The sequence below is a fragment of the Elgaria multicarinata genome, chromosome 10 (genome assembly GCF_023053635.1).
Source record: "Elgaria multicarinata webbii isolate HBS135686 ecotype San Diego chromosome 10, rElgMul1.1.pri, whole genome shotgun sequence".
NCBI classification, from domain to species: domain Eukaryota; kingdom Metazoa; phylum Chordata; class Lepidosauria; order Squamata; family Anguidae; genus Elgaria; species Elgaria multicarinata.
Window position 1 is genome coordinate 34,760,491 of NC_086180.1, and position 17,525 is coordinate 34,778,015.

General features: G+C 40.8%; 1 protein-coding gene across 1 annotated transcript in view; it reads right to left on the minus strand.

The window, feature by feature from the left end:
• The window catches only part of PRSS12 (serine protease 12), an 84,377-nt gene that overhangs the window by 39,521 nt on the left and 27,331 nt on the right, over positions 1-17,525 (minus strand). Inside the window, exons 2-4 of the mRNA XM_063136105.1 lie at positions 12,126-12,264; positions 4,523-4,701; positions 656-806 (exon numbers count right to left, since the gene is read on the minus strand). Coding sequence (XP_062992175.1) covers positions 656-806; positions 4,523-4,701; positions 12,126-12,264 — 469 coding nt within the window. The remainder of the gene's footprint in view (positions 1-655; positions 807-4,522; positions 4,702-12,125; positions 12,265-17,525) is intronic.

Consider the following 17,525-nt stretch of genomic DNA (forward strand, 5'->3'; position numbering starts at 1 on the left):
TACTCAGTCCCTTAGCCAAGTACTAATGCTTCCATAAATGGTAATAGAAAATCTCTGCAGGCTAGATTTAATCAGCCAAGTGGGACAGGGGTTAAGTAATAAGGAAAATCTCTCCAAGAACTCTTTCTAGATCCTTGACTAACAAAATCTCAGGTAACTCATTCAGGAAAAAGGGACTGGCAATTGATACACTGGTTCCTGCCAATGCAATGCCTATATCCAATCCAAAACAACTCTAAGTAACTTTATCTGTCTTACAGATAAGTCACAACGGGCTACAGAGTGTCCCTAAATAGTGTAGGAATTCTAGGTAGTATAAGGGTGACATGATGTGACATTATTGCTTTTGTGAGTTCTGTCTGTGCAAATAGCAACTGTGTCAATGTGTCACATCTTCTACATCCTTATATGTATTGAAGAGGGAAGAAAAACACAACATGCAATAACCCTTTTCACCTAAATATTGATATTAACATTTAGTTCCACCTCAAGAAGGTCATAAGACTCTTGTTTCTGTTAAAGTGGTGCCATTGGTTCAATGAGCGACATTATCAGCCCCACTTTAAAACAAAATATGCATTTGGATTTGCTTGAACATCTTTGTTCATTAGTTGTTCACAACTGAATATACAACATATCTGGGGGGTAAACTAACCCAAGGCCAAGCTGCCTGCAGACTACCTCAGCGTCGGCATCATCCCATTGATCATCGCAGATAGTTCCCCATTGACCAGCATGGTACACTTCTACTCTTCCTTCGTGAGCATTGCTCCCATCAACCAGGCGGACTGGGATAAAATCAGCAGCTGAAGAGAAAACAAATTATGAGAAAAATGAAGCTTTCATTTTCCAATGACTAGTGATCAAATACTACCAAATGAAAGGTGAAAATGTCCTAGTATAACACCTTCCTCCAGTAGTCCTAGAGCTCCTGGGTAAGAATTTCCACTGCAGAAAAGTAAACCAAGTACCTCACATGTCATAAGCTTGACTGATAGCAGGGGAATGCCATTAGCAGTGTCCTTCCCTTATTGCTGAATAAAAAATACAAGCACATCATTTCAAGCAGTGGCCATCCTGGTGTCTCTGGGAAGCATTCTCAATTATAGTTATCATTGATCCAGGCCTAGGCTGAGCTCTTCCCAGAGTTGTGTTCATGGAATAATTGCAGTTATTGACATGGGATTTCCCCCCATAGGCATGACTGATAAATAAAAGGGTTGCAAAAGAAGTGTGGGGAAATAAGCCCTGACAATATGAGGAATGAATCATGGAGCGATAGCATCAGAGCAGACCTGATAAAAAAGATATCACAGATCTGGAAAAGGGACAGAAAATGGCAACCCAAATGAAGAAAGGGTTAGAACATCTTCCCTGTCAAAAATAAATCTAACATTATTAGGGTTTTTTAGTTTCCACAAAGGTTGACTAAGAGAAATGAAAGGGGTTTATAAAATTATGCATACTGTGGAGAATATTTTTCTCCATTCTCTCAGAATACTAGAACATCCAATGAAATTGATTGGCAGAAGATTCAGGACAGACTAAAGAAAGTATTTCTTCAAACAATGCATAGTTAACTGATGGTGATGGACAGAGATTAAGATGGCTTTAAAATTCCCAGGAATTTGCACTCATGGCAATGTAGTGATAGATTGTTATTTGAATATAACCAGGTTAGTTATATAAATTCCACAGTGACTTCTCCATATCATCTTCAATACAACTTTTGCAAGAGATGCCCAAGTTGTCCCCATACCAGAATGTTGATGTCTACTGGCTGAGGGGGTGGGGGATAGTAAGAGTTATATTTTGAATGAGATGGAAATTCAGAGGAACAGGAAGCATGGGCCCATGTAGTTCCTGCTATGCTTGAAATAAATTAATCAGGGTTCTTCAAATGGACATTCTGTGGCTTTGGACCATGCTCATTCTCAACAATCCTGTGCATTACATCCTTTAATACAAACATCCGACTATTCCAGTTTTGGATTTCACTTAAATACTTATTCCATCATCTCTGGTGTTTTAATGGGGGCAGAGGGTAGTCCCATTTGCAACCTTGTCAAGTTCCTCTTCCCTTCAGCTACCAACTGTTGCTGCTGAGGTCACGAGGGACAGAGAAAGCAGCAGGAAGCAGCAGTCAAGTACCCCTCCATCGTGCCTGGATACAGTGGTCACTGCTGAGGGTGTCAAAGGGAGATGAAGCAGCAGCCTTTTCACTCTGTCCATGACCTACTAAACTTTGCAACTAAGAATCTAGTGCTTGAGCTTGCTTTTTTCCTCCTGCCTCCCAGACAGCTTTCCTTTTGTGTCATGTCTTTTAGATTGTAAGCCGACAGGCAGGAACTGACTTAATTTTTAGCTGCATATGCATACAACCTGTTTCATACTTGCTTCTCCACATGACTATAGCCATGGTTGTGGCCATGGAAATTACATGATTGCTCATACAGGAAAGCGGCTGCATGAACCAACTTGTACAGTTTTAAACATACCTTATTCTAGTCCACCTCAAATGACCTTTTTAAATCCACTCTAGCTGATGAGCAATCTTGAAAGAATAAAGAAGCCTTTTTGATGCATACTATACCATCAGTTGGAGGGTGGGGGGAGAAACAATTTTCTACATCAATTTTTTGCTCTTGTGTATAAATATATTGGAGGCTGGAATGTAAAACAGAGCCTTAACGTTTTTGCATCTCCATGCAATTTTTATATAGAAACATAATAAAACATGTAAGGACTGTACACTCTTCTAGCTGTGCAAACCCACAGAGCAACAGGGTGTTTTAAATATCAGCAATCATATGGTGCACCAAAGATACTTACTTGGGGGGGGGGGGAATCACAGAATGCACTTTTCCAGAAGGTGACAAATTGCCATGCCAGCAAGTATTTTTGGCCTAGACAAGCCTGTATACACACACAACATGGCATGCCTTTACTCTGTAGGCATCATTCTCAAAGGGTGAGGCATGCCTTCCTAAGGAGGTGTAGGCAGCTGCTCAGGGAGACATGATCTCATCCTGCAAGAAGCTATCTGAGCCTTATAAGTGTTCCGCCTTCTATTGGTTAATACTGCAGAGTGCCAGTTTTGTTTTAGTAATCCTTGGAAAGATTCAAAGATATTAAGGAGGCTCACTGCAGTTCAGCGGTTGTATCACACCGCCAACTTATGGGGCAATGTCCAATGCGACGCTACCACAAATGTAAATTATGTTGTGCTAGCGTAAACAACCTCTAGCTCAATGCCAATAGCACTTGTTGGTGTGATGGGTTTTCCAGAGAAACTTGTCATGCCATGAAGCACTATTGGCATTACATAAGAACAGATCAGGCCAAGGGTCCGTCTAGTCCCATATTCTGTTCACACAGTGGCCAACCAGCTGTTGACCAGGGACTCACAAGTAGGACACAGTGCAACAGCACTCTCCCATCTATGTTCCCTTGCAACTGGTATAGCCAACAGTAGCTATTGATAGCCTTCTCTCCAGGAATTTCTCTAACCCCCTTTTAATGCCATCCAAATTGGTGCCCATCAGTACGTCTTGGGGTAGCTAATCCCATAGTTTGACTATGCACTGTGTGGTTAAGTACTTCCTTTTATCTGTCCTGAATCTCCCACCAATCAGCTTTATGGGATGACCCCAGGTTCTAGTATTGTGAGAGGGCGAAAAATATCTCCTTATCCACATTCTGCACACCTACATTAGTGGGCACCTATGCTAAAGCAATGCAATTTACGTTTAGTGATAGTATTGCACTGGATACTGCCCTATAGTGTCCTAGCAAAGCTGCTTTCCCCTGAGACGCCGTGAGAAATGTTTGGTGTTGGGATGCAGGCAAGGAAATAAGATTCTGATCAATCAACCCATTGATAATCCCTTGAAAGGCTAGTACACAACACAGAGAGAAATCTACAGTCCTAACCTACAGTCCTAATCCCTGAAAACAGAACCCTCTGTGCATGAATCCTATGAGATATCTCCAAAACCTCTGTTGTGGAGGAATTCCAGATGGTTCAAAGGGTATTTAAGGTTGAAATAAACAAGACAGAACCAAATACATGTGTTTAAAGCCAGATCTGTCCCGAGGGGAAAGGGGAAAGTCTGATGTAAGGAGCAAAAGGGGCCCAAGACCATGGCGGATTGTGGGTTCTACACTCCCCACCCACACAGCCTTTTTGTTCCATAAATCACTTTCTTCATAACTTCAGTTCTCACTTTATTCACATGGATCTGCCATCTAGTTGCGGGTCTGTTTCTCACTGCTGGATATTTTTTCTCTCCATAACTTTCTCTACATAATTTGCCCTTATATCATTGCGAAAAGCACAAAAAAATAGTAATGCAATAGAAAGTAAAGGGAGGCGAAAAATGACATTATTATTCAGCATACTCTATAGTATTTAATCACCCACAGTTCTTAATAAGGCTATTTTATATTAAATCATCCGGAATGACAGTGATGTTGTTTACATAATGCAAAACCGAATTCTGAATGTGTATTTGTATTTTACCATGGGAAAAGCTACATGCGACAGCAGCTGCCATATTTTGAGGACACGTTCCATCCTGCCAGATACTTTTTTCACATAGCAGGATGTTTTCTTCATCACCATGGCAATGTACATCACTCCAGTAAACAGGGATAAGGCCCAGTGAAGAAAACGGGGTGTGTTTTGCTGTGCCTCTTTCTCTATTGGGAAGAAGAACAAACACAGACAGTTAGAAAGATGATCAAAACATTGACAAAACCCTTTGCTAATGTATTTTATGCTCATTGTTGTTCCCAGCCTCAATCCAATCGGAGAGGCAGGTAAGAAATATGTTGTTGTTGTTGTTGTTGTTGTTGTTGTTGTTGTTATTATTATTATTATTATTCCAGACTAAAGATCATATGCATCACCACAGTCTCTGCTCCTCTGCTCAAGAAGAGGGTCCCAAGAAGGCAGGATGTAGCTAGGACTGCAATACAAACCAGAAGCACATGAGCAGAGTGCAACCAAGGCATTTTGAGTATTCCCGTTGTGAGCTGCCAGTCTGCTTTTTAAATTATGCCATGCATAAAGGCAGGGAATCATGCTACCAGTAGAGACATAAATAAATTCTCTAGTGACTTTACCAATTGGCCAAATTCATACCAATCTTACAGACTTCTTTTAATTCAAGGAGTTTTTAAAGTAGTTTGGGGCATGCTAAAATAGTGTGGGTGCACTGTAAGATACCTTGTGTACACTGTGCATGATGCCAACCTGTGGATCATACCCTAGGAATTCTAGAAGCCATAGGTAAGCTCCATAAATTCAAGCACAGTATAGGACGTCTAGCTTGGTAGGCAAATAGAAGGCTGCAGGGTCCTAAATGAATGCAAAAGTTCAGCATATCTACCCTCAGCCTTCTGCATACATTATACCAGGGCCAGATCTACACCAAGCAGGATATAACAATATGAAAGTGGTTTGAAAATGGTATATGGCATGTGTCAATGGGCCCCAACAGTTGTCAGTGCACTTCAATACTGTTATAAAGCAGTAGTGTAGATCCTGCCCTCTTCCAACTTCAGCAACAGTAGTGGACTAAATTACACACATAGACAGAACATCCTAGGAGAAATGTATATTTTCCATTTTCATATGGAAATTACTTGCTCATTTTGAAATTATTCTAGTAGTTGAGCATATAATTAATGTGAACTTGCTGGCAATCCATATTGCTCATATATTGCCTAGAAGTACAAATATTTTTAATATGAAAACCAGATAAGAACATTGCACGTAACACACAGTTAAAACCATAAGTAAAATTTAAAGCTCCAGATGGGCAGGATTTTGATCTCATCTAATCCACATATTTGTATAAATTGGTTTGGTGTGTGCAGATTAATAGACATTATAAAACAGCTCAGACTCCGTTCATACTGGCCCCTCTTAAAGAGTGGAATAATCTCTGGAATAACGTCACAGTGCAAATATTTCAAATGAACTCACTAAGGCTTGGCTTTACAAAAAGATTGGGGGCATAAAACAAGAGGGCAATCATGTATTTTGTGGGATGTCACAGGGTTGTTATATGCAATATGGGATAGGACTCCTGTGACATTAATAGAAATGTACAGCACTTTGGCCGGCACAGTTGTCTCTGCCACAGCAAGAGAGCACCAGAATCCTTCTACTAAAAGCACAATGTGATGTCCTGTACTGAATCCACCACTGTGACATCATGCATTATGCCATTTAAAATTTCCTAAATGTTTGCCACAACCTAAACAGAGTTGTTTTCATTTGAAAATACACATATTCAAACATTGCCACCCTCCCCACCCGAAAGTCATTTTAGAATCAACCATGTATTGAATAGAGATTTTTTTAAAAAAAAACAAAAAAACAGACAGGATTAATAGATCTCAATCCATCAACTTCACTTGAGTGAAAAAAATGGACCTAGATTTTATTCATATAAAGTTCCCTTCCACTTTATTTAATAATGAACATGCTTTGAGAGTGTGTTCCAAGTAGGGGTGTGCACGGACCCCCCGCTCCGCTTCACTTGCAGATCCGCCATTTTTCGGAGCGGGTCGCTCCGCCCCGCCCCCGCTCCGCCCACTTCCGCTCCGCTCCGCTCGGAGCTCCGGATCCGGATCCGGAGCTCCGTTTTTGCCCCCCCATAGGGTTGCATTGAAAGCTAAAAAAGTAAACAACTTTTTTTCCGTTGAAGTTAGAAACCTCACGTTTGGCACCATGACACCTCATGGGCGTATACACACACACGCCAAGTTTCAAGGCAATCCCATCATCCCCTGATTTTTGGCGAATTTTTGAAAATCGGGCACCCCACACACAACATCCCTGCGAGGTGGGCAGGGGAGGAGGGAGGGAAGGCAGGCAGGCATGCAGCTGGCATTTCTGGGGGCATAAGGAAGGGAGCCAAGGATAAGCCAGTAATGCATAGAAAATGGAATAAATCAATCAATAAACAAAGGAGGGGTGGAATTAAAAGCAGCAGTGTTGCTCAATAAACAGCAAGAAGAATTAAAAAAAAAAGGCTATATCTGTCTTTTACCAGCAATAGGGGGACGTGCCCGGGGGAGGGGGAAGTAGCTGCCAGTTCAAGACAGCCACCAACAGCTCTGAGAAGAAGTAAAACGCTCACTTCAACTCATAACAGGCATTGCTCCACCACTGAAAAGTGACCATTCACTTCAACTCATGATAGGCATTGCTCCACCGTTTTACTCTCTTTGGAAGGCTCTATGGCCTTCCAGTGCAGGAGAGAGTGGGGGCACGTCCACGATGAGATGCCCTAGGGGAGCTCATCCCCTTGCACCACATCGATTCAGTTGTTCACCAAGGTTAGGGTGGGGAGCAGTGCTGTGTTTTCTATCTCTTATTCTTGGCTTAGTATATGATTTCAGGTTGTGTTTGTGCATTTGGTGGGGCTACTGTGTTAAAAAACACGGGGAAAAGCCCGTTCAGATGAAGAAAGAGAAGTTTCCCAGAATCCCAAGTTACCTGTTTTGCCTATGCCCTCCTCCAACTTTGGGATCATCATGACCGGGAGCTGACTCTGCCCCTCAGCCCTTTGAAAAAGGTATTTTTCCCGCCGATTTTTAAAAAACTTCTAGCCCGCGACCCGTACGATGCAGAAAGTTGAGAGTGGTCTCAAAATGACCCCCATCCACGACTCTCTGTGCACAAGAATTTTCAGAACGATAGCTTAAACCCCCCCCCAGTTATCCCCGATTCTTTCCCTCAATGCAATCCTATGGGCGAAAAGCCGAAACGGAGCCCCGCGGTTGACCCTATTTTTAAAAAACTTCTAGCCCGCGACCCGTACGATGCAGAAAGTTGAGAGTGGTCTCAAAATGACCCCCATCCACGACTCTCTGTGCACAAGAATTTTCAGAACGATAGCTTAAACCCCCCCCCCAGTTATCCCCGATTCTTTCCCTCAATGCAATCCTATGGGCGAAAAGCCGAAACGCAGTTTGAGCCCCGCGGTTGACCCGATTTTTAAAAAAATATTGCACGTGAACCACAGCACGCAGAGAGGTGAGAGTGGTCTCAAAATGACCCCCATCCACGACTCTCTGTGCACAAGAATTTCCAGAACGATAGCTTCAAAAACAACGTAGTTATGCGCGATTATTTGCCGCAATGCAATCCTATGGCGAAATGTTTTCAAGATGGCGACCGGAGCGCTCCGCCTGAACTCGGAGCTCCGAAAAATGGTCGCTTCTCTTCGCCTTGCTTCTAGGGGGTCCGCGGTCCGCTCCTACTCCGCCTCTGGGTAAGGCGGAGCAGGCCAATCCGCTACTGCTTCTACGCTCCTAATCGGAGCGGAGCACATCCCTAGTTCCAAGTCCACATTTTTTGGCAAAAGATAGAATATTTAGAGGGGAGGGAGGGCGTGCAGGAGGGATGGAAGTGTTTCAACAAGAGCTTTATGATTTGCACACTGTAAAATATCTCTGGGAAGAGAAAAGGCTGCCACTGTTAGGATAATAGCCTTGCTTTGTAAATTTAGAATTGTGTTTAATATTATTAATTTCCTACACAGAAAGCATTGCCATGTAGAAAGACTGTGTGTGAAGTGAATGATGATAATCAAATCATTGCAGATAATCAAATCATTCGCACATGCTTCTTTGCACGTACATGAGCTGGGAAGCTGCAGCCAATTGCAGCTTCCTTGCCCACAGTACAAAGAAATAAAATAAAAATAAAGACATGTGCAAATGGATAAACATGACTGTCTGTATGTAATTTGCATGACATTTCCACCAAGGAAGTGCTATCTCTCAAGGAAAGTTGTAACTTTTCAAATAGCCTTAACATTTCTGCTATATCACAGCCTTTCTTTCTTTGTGAACTGTGGCAATTTATTTCAGGATGTGTCTTACAGACTTCAACCACATTAGATTAAAGACTGCAAAAGATGTTTCCCCCATGAACCCTATTCAGGCTTCAAAAATTTTTGATCCTTCTCTCTCAGGCCTGAGCCCATCTGTAAAGATATCCAGAAAGGCTGGCATCTTTCTCCTGCATCACTAATCCTAAACTATATATGTGATGTGCAGAAAACACAATTGTTCTGATACTTCTGCTCTGGAGCCTACTATTTTAAAAGTTCCACCTGCCAAACAATACAAAACCCAGTATGTGACAAATAGCAACTATATTCTGAGGAGGGAGAGAGGGTTTTTTTGTGGGGGAGAAGGACAGAGCAAGATAATCCCACCCGCGATCCACACTGAAGTTCTCTCAAATAATTACACTACAGCTGTGGACCTTTCTTTATAGTACACGTAAAAGGCACCTGCCCACTTACAATGCAACTTTCTGTGCACAGTTTCATGTAGCAGGCAGTTTCCCACATGGTTGAGGGAGATTTTTAAGCGCTTGTATTATTTAAACACTCTCAAATCATGTGAAGAACCAAAGCAATAGGAAGGACCTTCACAGAGTACTGAAGAAGACTGGATCTGGGCTGGGCTAAGCTGGCCCGGGCATGTGTTGGCCCATTCCAGTTAAACAACAATCCTTGAAAAGTCTTAACATGCTTCTTTTGTTGCCCAAGTTGCATCAGTTGGAGTTTTTTAAATCCTACCTCAAAGATTTCATCACCTTTGGGGGCTCAAATTCTCTTCTTATTCTAAAAGCGCTGTACCACTCAATTGAAATAGTCATTTGCTCTTTAGTTAAGACAAAAATTGGTAGATATAATTTATTCTAAGGAAAACCAGTTTTTACTATTCAAGAGAAAGCAGGAAGTCACCCAAGAAATGCAAACTTATACAACACTCTTTGTACAATCCTGTCTTAAGTTATCTGCAGGTCAGTGCCATTAATTAAATGGATTAAATTTTATTAAATTGATTAAACTGGAATTTGCACATGAATGACAGAGGATCACTGCTACAAGAAACCCATAACCCACATTCTGGGTTTCCTACATTTAAGTCCTATCAGTGAAGGAAATTGTGTATAACCCAAATATAGATTGCTATGCCTGGAAAAGGTACAAGAGTATATTTTGCTTTGTGTGTATGCGGTTCAAAAACCCCCCGCCTATGTCATCATCTATATGCACATTTTATGCTGGCCTGGTTCAGACAACACGCTAAACCATGCTGCTTAACCACAAAATGGTTAATGGAATGCATCCCGTTAACCATTTTGTGGTTAAGCAGCATGATTTAGCATGTTGTCTGAACCAGGCCACTATTTCATATACAGAAATTACTTCCATGTAGGAAATCTGTAATGCATGCAGAATTGCAACATCAGCCCAGATCAGCATTTCAGTGTTCCTGCTTCAAACATCACCTTTCAGCTTTTAGAAACTATTTCATATGGAGCAGTAGAGAAGAACCGCAGCACAAAGTGTAGAGAGAGGTATAAAATGTGTACCAAAGGCAAGGGCACAGAAGAAGGGCAAGGAGCTACACAAGGCACTAAAGAAGACTTGGCATATTTGTGACTTCAGCAGCTGAACTCCACAGATTTCTAGGCTCTCTCCAAAGACATTAAGACTGAAGATTTACAGGGTTTTAAAAATGAGAACAGGGAGAAGGAATATTCTCCTGGGCAGAATGCTCCATCAGTAGTCTAATCCTGAATTCCACTGCACATCTGCAACACACATTTGTCAAAAGGCAACACGGAGGTTCCCCCCCGCCCTTATGTCATCTACATCAAATCTTTAGAAATGATTTTAGGTCATTTCTTCCCCTCTCTCCTTCCCTGTACCCCCATCCCAGAAAATAAAGGAAAAAAGGTAAGAAAGATACAGGCTGCAAACCTATACAAACATACCTGGAAACAAGCCCCATTTAACTCAATGGAAATTGCTTTGAGTAGACTTGTATAGGACTGCACTATTACTAGCTTAAAATCATAAAACAGTAACACAAAAAGTTAAAAATTAAAGGAGCTGTTCAAATTAACAATCTATTTTTAAGTACTTCAGAAAACTAGTATCAGAGTTAAATGAAGCTGTCTTTTAGGTTCAAATTGAAATGTTTAGAAGTTTGTCATTCTTATTTCTCAATTATTTAATAGAACAATCTTATGGTCCTTAGGCAGCATCCCAGGGATCATAGAATTGCCTAGAACTGTGGTCTTCAACTGGTGGGTCACAAGATCAGTCCAGATGGGTTATGGCAAAGCTGTTGCCGCCATGTTGGTCAACTGTGAAATTGTGAAACTGGGTCCCATGTTGCAGGTTGGGAGTCCAAGGTGGGTCTCGGGTCTGGACCAACTGAAGACCACTATCCTAGAAAAAGCCCTCCAAAGCACCCCTTTCAGCCACTACGGGGGTTTCTATGACATCAGAACTTCAGTCTCATAGAGAGGGAGAAATGGAAGTGCCAGGGACATGCCGGTGGGTGGGGAGGGAGTGGCTGAGGATCCAAGGGATTTTAATTTTTCTCAACCCCCAGCTTCACCCCAAGCACAGAGGGCAAGTTAAGTAGGCTCTGAAGTTTTTCTTACAAAAAATCCCCTTCGGATGATACAGAGGCCAAAAATTGTCTCCACCTTTCGTCCTGCCCTGCTCTGATATTGGAATGCTCCATCTATAGGGCTCCTCTCACTTAGGATTGTTCTGTAAAGGATTTCTAAAGCCATTGGTTTTATTTTTATTTATTATTGTATTTATTTATTGCATTTTATTTATTTAATAAATTCATTTATATCCCACTGTTTTTCCTTCAAAGAACCCAAAGTGGCATACATAATCCTCCTCCTTTCCATTTTTATCCTCACAACAACAACCCTGTAAGGTAGGTTGGGCTGAGAGTCTGTGACTGCCCCAAAGTCACCCAGTGGGTTTCCATGGCTGAGTGGGGACTAGAACCCGGATCTCCTGACTCCCAGTCCAACATTTTAGCCACTACATCACACTGCCAAAGTAATTAATTGCATAATTTCTTAACTGTCCTGAATATTCTAGAAACAATATTTTCTCTATAATAATGGAGGATTTTGTTAAGCCATTAATACCGCCACTGTAACATCATTACTATGGGTAATTCAGAACTAATTGTCATTACACTTCTACAATGCAAAAAGCTTTCAGAGATAGAATTTATAATCGATATGAACTGGGGGCTAAACTTACCCAAGTTCAAGTTGTTGGCATATCACCGATGCATCAGTATCATCCCAATGACTACTGCAGATTGTTCCCCATATTCCATTCAGATAAACTTCAACTGTGCCTTCAAACTCGTTTTTGCCACCTCTAAGTCTCACCGAGCCTGTTTATTAAAAATAAAGTTCTTTAAATAAAAAATCTTTTTACAGATTATTCATTTATTTATTAAATTTATATACCGCCCCATAGCTGAAGCTCTCTGGGTGGTTTACAAAAGTTAAAAACAGTGAACATTAAAAAGTATACAAAATTTAAAACCATCAAAAATATAAAAATAGTACAAAACAAGATTATATATTTGCAGTATATAGAGCAATCACGTTCTTAAAAAAGATGTGTCCCAGCACTTGTTGTTGTTATAAAGAAACCCACCCACCCAAGTCTGCTTGGTATTTGCTTTATTTGGAAATATGGAAAGTCCCTTGTAGAGACAGGAAACAGTGATCTGGTTTACACATAACAAAAGCCAGAGTAATGGACTGAATATTGGTTGTTACTGAATTGTGGGTTGTTGTTGAATTGTGGATTGTGCACGACTCCTGCACTGTGGTTTAACTATGGGTTGTAAAGCACAAACAACCCAACAACAAACCATAGGTTCTCTTCTTGGGTTATTCATGGTGAACAACCTATAGTTAAACCATAGTGCAGAGTTCACTCATACTGACAGCCTACAATTCAACAACACTCCACAATTCAACAACAACCCATACTCAATCTATACTCTGGTTAAGTGCAAATCAGGTGTACGTTAAAAAGAAAAAGGAAGAAATGCAGCCTTCAGATCACTTTGATATGAAACCAGAAGATTTTAAGAGGTTTTTCCATCTGCATTCTTTGGTATATTCAGCCAATATACCTCTTTACTTGTTTGAAGTTTGCTTGTTATCACAACTGACTGTAACCTTAGAGTCAGATTCATAGGATTGCTTTCTTCAACACAGGCTGACCTTGAAATAATCTTCTGATGAAAAACCACAAGGAACATATTAATATGGTGAATGGGTTCAATACACGTTCATCTGCTGTCTTCCACCCCATTTCAGAAAAGCACAGTTTTATAACCTTGCTGCCAGGCATGCTGACTAGGGAAGCACAGAGGTTACTTCCAAGTATGCTTTGTAATGTAACCTGTCTAATATAAACACTACAGTACAAGTAGAATGAAATATGTTATGCCATTTCTTCCTTCAAAACTGAAAGCATTCAATTTAATAACTCACTTATAAAAATAGCACAATAAAATCACACCAAAGCAACATTTAACAATATCACTAAGTACCTGCTGGACTTCCCCCAAAAAAGATAAAGATGGACCTTGGCAGGTTTCCCTAGAGAGGGAACTCTATACAATTGCAGCCACAACTGAAAAGTTAATGATGCATAATCTAGCTAGCTCATTATCCCCCTGGAACAGAGCTTACCTTTGTTATCTTAAAGTAGAAGTGTGCAAATTGTGGCTATCCAGAAGTTTTGGCCTACAACTCCCAACTGCTGTAGCCAGCATAGTCAATTGTGAGGGCAGATGAGATTTGTAGGTGAAAACATCTGGAGGGCCACAAGTTGCCTACCCTTGTCTTAAAGGGTTGGAGTGCCTTTAGTAGAAATTCTCTTTAATCCCTTTTTAGTAATTGTCAGCATCAGATATTTAATTTTTACTACACTCTAATCATGGAATATGTAGAATGTAGTTAATAAAAAATATTGTTAAGTTAAGAGTCTATATAGGTGCAGAAATGTCAGCCTTACAGAATTTACCATTCCTTTTTCAAAGGCATTTAACAAAGATAAAGAGACCACAACATATAGCCAGGCATGAATGCTATATTTCGCCTCCCATATAATTCCATCAGGTTTAAAGGAATTAGCAAACAATCACATAGATTACATAGCTTTTTCAGTGACCCACATAATAGTATGCATGACATAGATGCCAGGAGTTTATTTCAGGCCAAAGAATGCATTTATTCATACTTGGCTAAAACCAAACACCACTTCACAAAGCTCACGTGAATTTATGGTCTGAACTTCCTCAAGTCTAGAAATTAAATAAATAAGCACTCTCATCCTTGAATATTGAAAGCCTTGGGAACTGAAAAAAATGTATGACTAATATAGAAAACTGAGAACACGGTTCATACAACGAAGAAGGTTATTAATATGTTTCAGCTTCATACAACAAATTATTTTATATATGACATTGGAAGATATTTATATAGCTTTCATAAGAGCCACTGAAAAAAGAGGATATATTTTGCAAATGAGACATGTTATTTTGCAGGCCATATTCTGAATGGAAATGCATTCCATGAGAGTTTTTGTCATATTTGCTCTTTCGTTTGCCTGTTCTCCCATTTCATTTCACAGAAGATATCTTTGTTCACTGTTCAGTTCTGAATAACTGGACAGATTTTTATAAGGGTTACATACTGTACCATCATACATATATCTACATGCATAAACCCACATTAAAAATATCTAAGACGAATCACTGCCAAACAACTAAAATAAATGAACCTTATGCTAGCCAACAATATGAATGTTGCTACACTAGGGCTTACTCTCTAGATTAGCAGGGAGGCTAGGCTGGGTCCCTCTGTGCTACAGTTCCGGAGGCAGGCAAAAACGTTTTTGTTTCAGCAGGCTTTTGGAACTATACTGGACCTGTGTTAATGTATTGGATTTTCCCCCACCCCCCATTTTTAACCTGTTACAGGTTTTAATTTTTGAACATATTTTTAATTTTACTGTAGGTTTAATTCTATTTTAATTTATATTTATATGTTTTAATTGTACATGTTTTAATCTTGTAAACTGCCTTGAGTCCCAGTACTGAGAAAAAGGTGGGAAATAAATAAATAAATAAATAAAATAGTAATAACCACAGGAAAATCAGAACACAATAATAGCAATAAAAGAATTAACAAACATAGCAATAGCAGCACCCAAACCCAAACCGTCCCTGGAAACAAATGCCACCAAACACCAGTAACAGTGACATTCATTGGCAATGCCCCTTTGTTATCCATTCCTGGAGGTCCTCCATCAACATACGGCAAATGCGAGAGAACACTATGATGATGTCAAGAAACCAAGGGTACAACACCCCACACACCCCACATGCAAGAAGGCTACCAGGAATAACCCCAGTACCTCTCCTATCACAGCCATCCATAGCCCAGTGAACAGGAAGGCAGTAAGGGACGCGGCAGAGTTTCTTTCAAATAGCAGTTCAGTTCCCTTGGCAGCCAAAACGCAGCCTGCACCATCTTGCAAACAACTTGGGGAAAAACAACAATCAGCGCCAGATAGGGAATAAAGCCTTGCCATACAAATTACAACAGCCAGCCAATTTCTCAAGGGTTAGGAGATCTGCACATAGAAAACAGTTTTCCATCATCAGGGATGGGCCAGAGTTCTGATGAAGTTAAGAACACTGCACATTGTGACTAGGTTCACATGACATGACAGCCATCATGGGCAATCAACCATGGTTGGTTGTGGTGTCATCCAAACCCAGAGCACTTTCTACTAGGTGGCTTGTTTGTTGGAAATAAGCCATGCTGAGAACCCATGGTTTCTTGAAGGGTTATTTTTACCTATCATGGATTGTCGAGTTGTCCAAACCTAGGAAAGTGATTTTATCATGGCTTGTGGTGATTGGCTACTGAGCCACTCAACAAGAGCAGCAAAAAAGCCAGTGCCACTCACTTTTCATGAACTCACCAGTGACTGCCCATCCACTGAAGGGCAGTCAAAATGGCACTTCAGAAGGACCATCACTCATTCCTCTGCATTTTTTCCCCGGTGCCTCAAAGATGCACAATTGGGGTTGCAAGTTGTTGTTGTTGTCATCAGTCTTTTGCAAGTGTGCTCTTATGGCTGTCCAATATGTAGAGCCTTGCCTGGGTAATTTCTTTGTCTGTTTCAGCTGTCAAAGGGAGCAGGGAAGGGAGTAGGTAACATGCAAGGAAACTGACATGGAGAGGTTGCATATTGGCTAATTTTTGTACAGTTGCAAAGGACGGAGGGGGGAAAGAGAATAACACTAAGGGAAAGGAGGGACCTGGTAGAACCCTAAACAGCGGGTAACAAGCTAAAGGAGTAAGTGCACAGGTGGGGGACAATATCTCCCTCTTGGCAATGTGATCTTCTCGATTTTAAGTGTTGGACTGATACTTTTGAGTGACTGCCACCTTTACAACACTTCTCTGATTCTCTATCTACTCTAGAAAGGCGAGATGTTATTTCCCCTCCTTCTACGGCTGCTTTTTAGAGCACTTATGGCTATGGTAGTGATCCCAACTGTGCAATTTGAGGGACCCCCACACACACAAAAAAGGGGTAGAAATCAGAACAGGGAGGTGGAAACAAGATGTTTTTTCCTACGAAGTCCCCTAAGATAAATGATAGAGCCGGCTGGAGGACTGAGGGGGAAGAAGGGCGAGAACAGGCAGCTGCAAGCTGATCACTTGTTAGGTGTCCTGTGGGTTGTTCTACTAACAATCAACCCACTGTGGCATATTTGCAGAGTCTCTTAATGTGACATGAGAACCTGCCTGGTATCTTTGTATTGCTATATGTGTCAGATGAACAAGCTTTTTTGCAAATGAGACATGCGAGGGGAGTCATATGGGCAAGGTAGAATGCACATTAAAAGACCAAGTTCACATGATGAAAGAAAAGAGCTGCCTGATAGCTTAGCGGGGAGGAGCAATTTTAAAGCTTCCTTTTGCACTTTGGAATGAACTGCAGTTTCCTATTATGATAGGGAACTATGACTGTGGTTTATTTCAGCTAACTATAGTTTGAACAAACCACTGTGTCTTGTGTTTGGATGGGAAAATATAACAGTGGCTTGTTCTTACAGGAGGAAGCTTTACATTTCCTCCCTTCACACTCATGAAGATGGTAGAAGAGGAGGATGGGATGCAATTCTCATAAACTAATTGGAGATATTATTTAAATATGGTGAGCCATATATAAATCAAGTAAAAGAAAGAAAGAAAAGTAATGGGTTCTCATTATCTCTGAACTCAGCCACAGAGTTGCACATTTATGATTGTCAGTGAAATGAAGAGAATTATATATTTTAGTTGTATATATGATTATAGCTTTGGTGTTGTTGTTGTTGTTTGAAGTTGTATTTGGAAGGTATAAGAACCACCATGCATGGCTCCAATACTAAATTAGTTTTGAAGCCTGTCACCCACAGTAATTGTGTGTTGGAGTCTGACCCTTTAAAGTTTCTAGTTTGCTTGACATTATGCCTTCTTTGATGTACAGTGTGACATTACCTCCAGTATGCCCTTTCCTGTCCTTCCTATAGGGTTTGTACCATATCCAATATCCCACTGGCTCTCT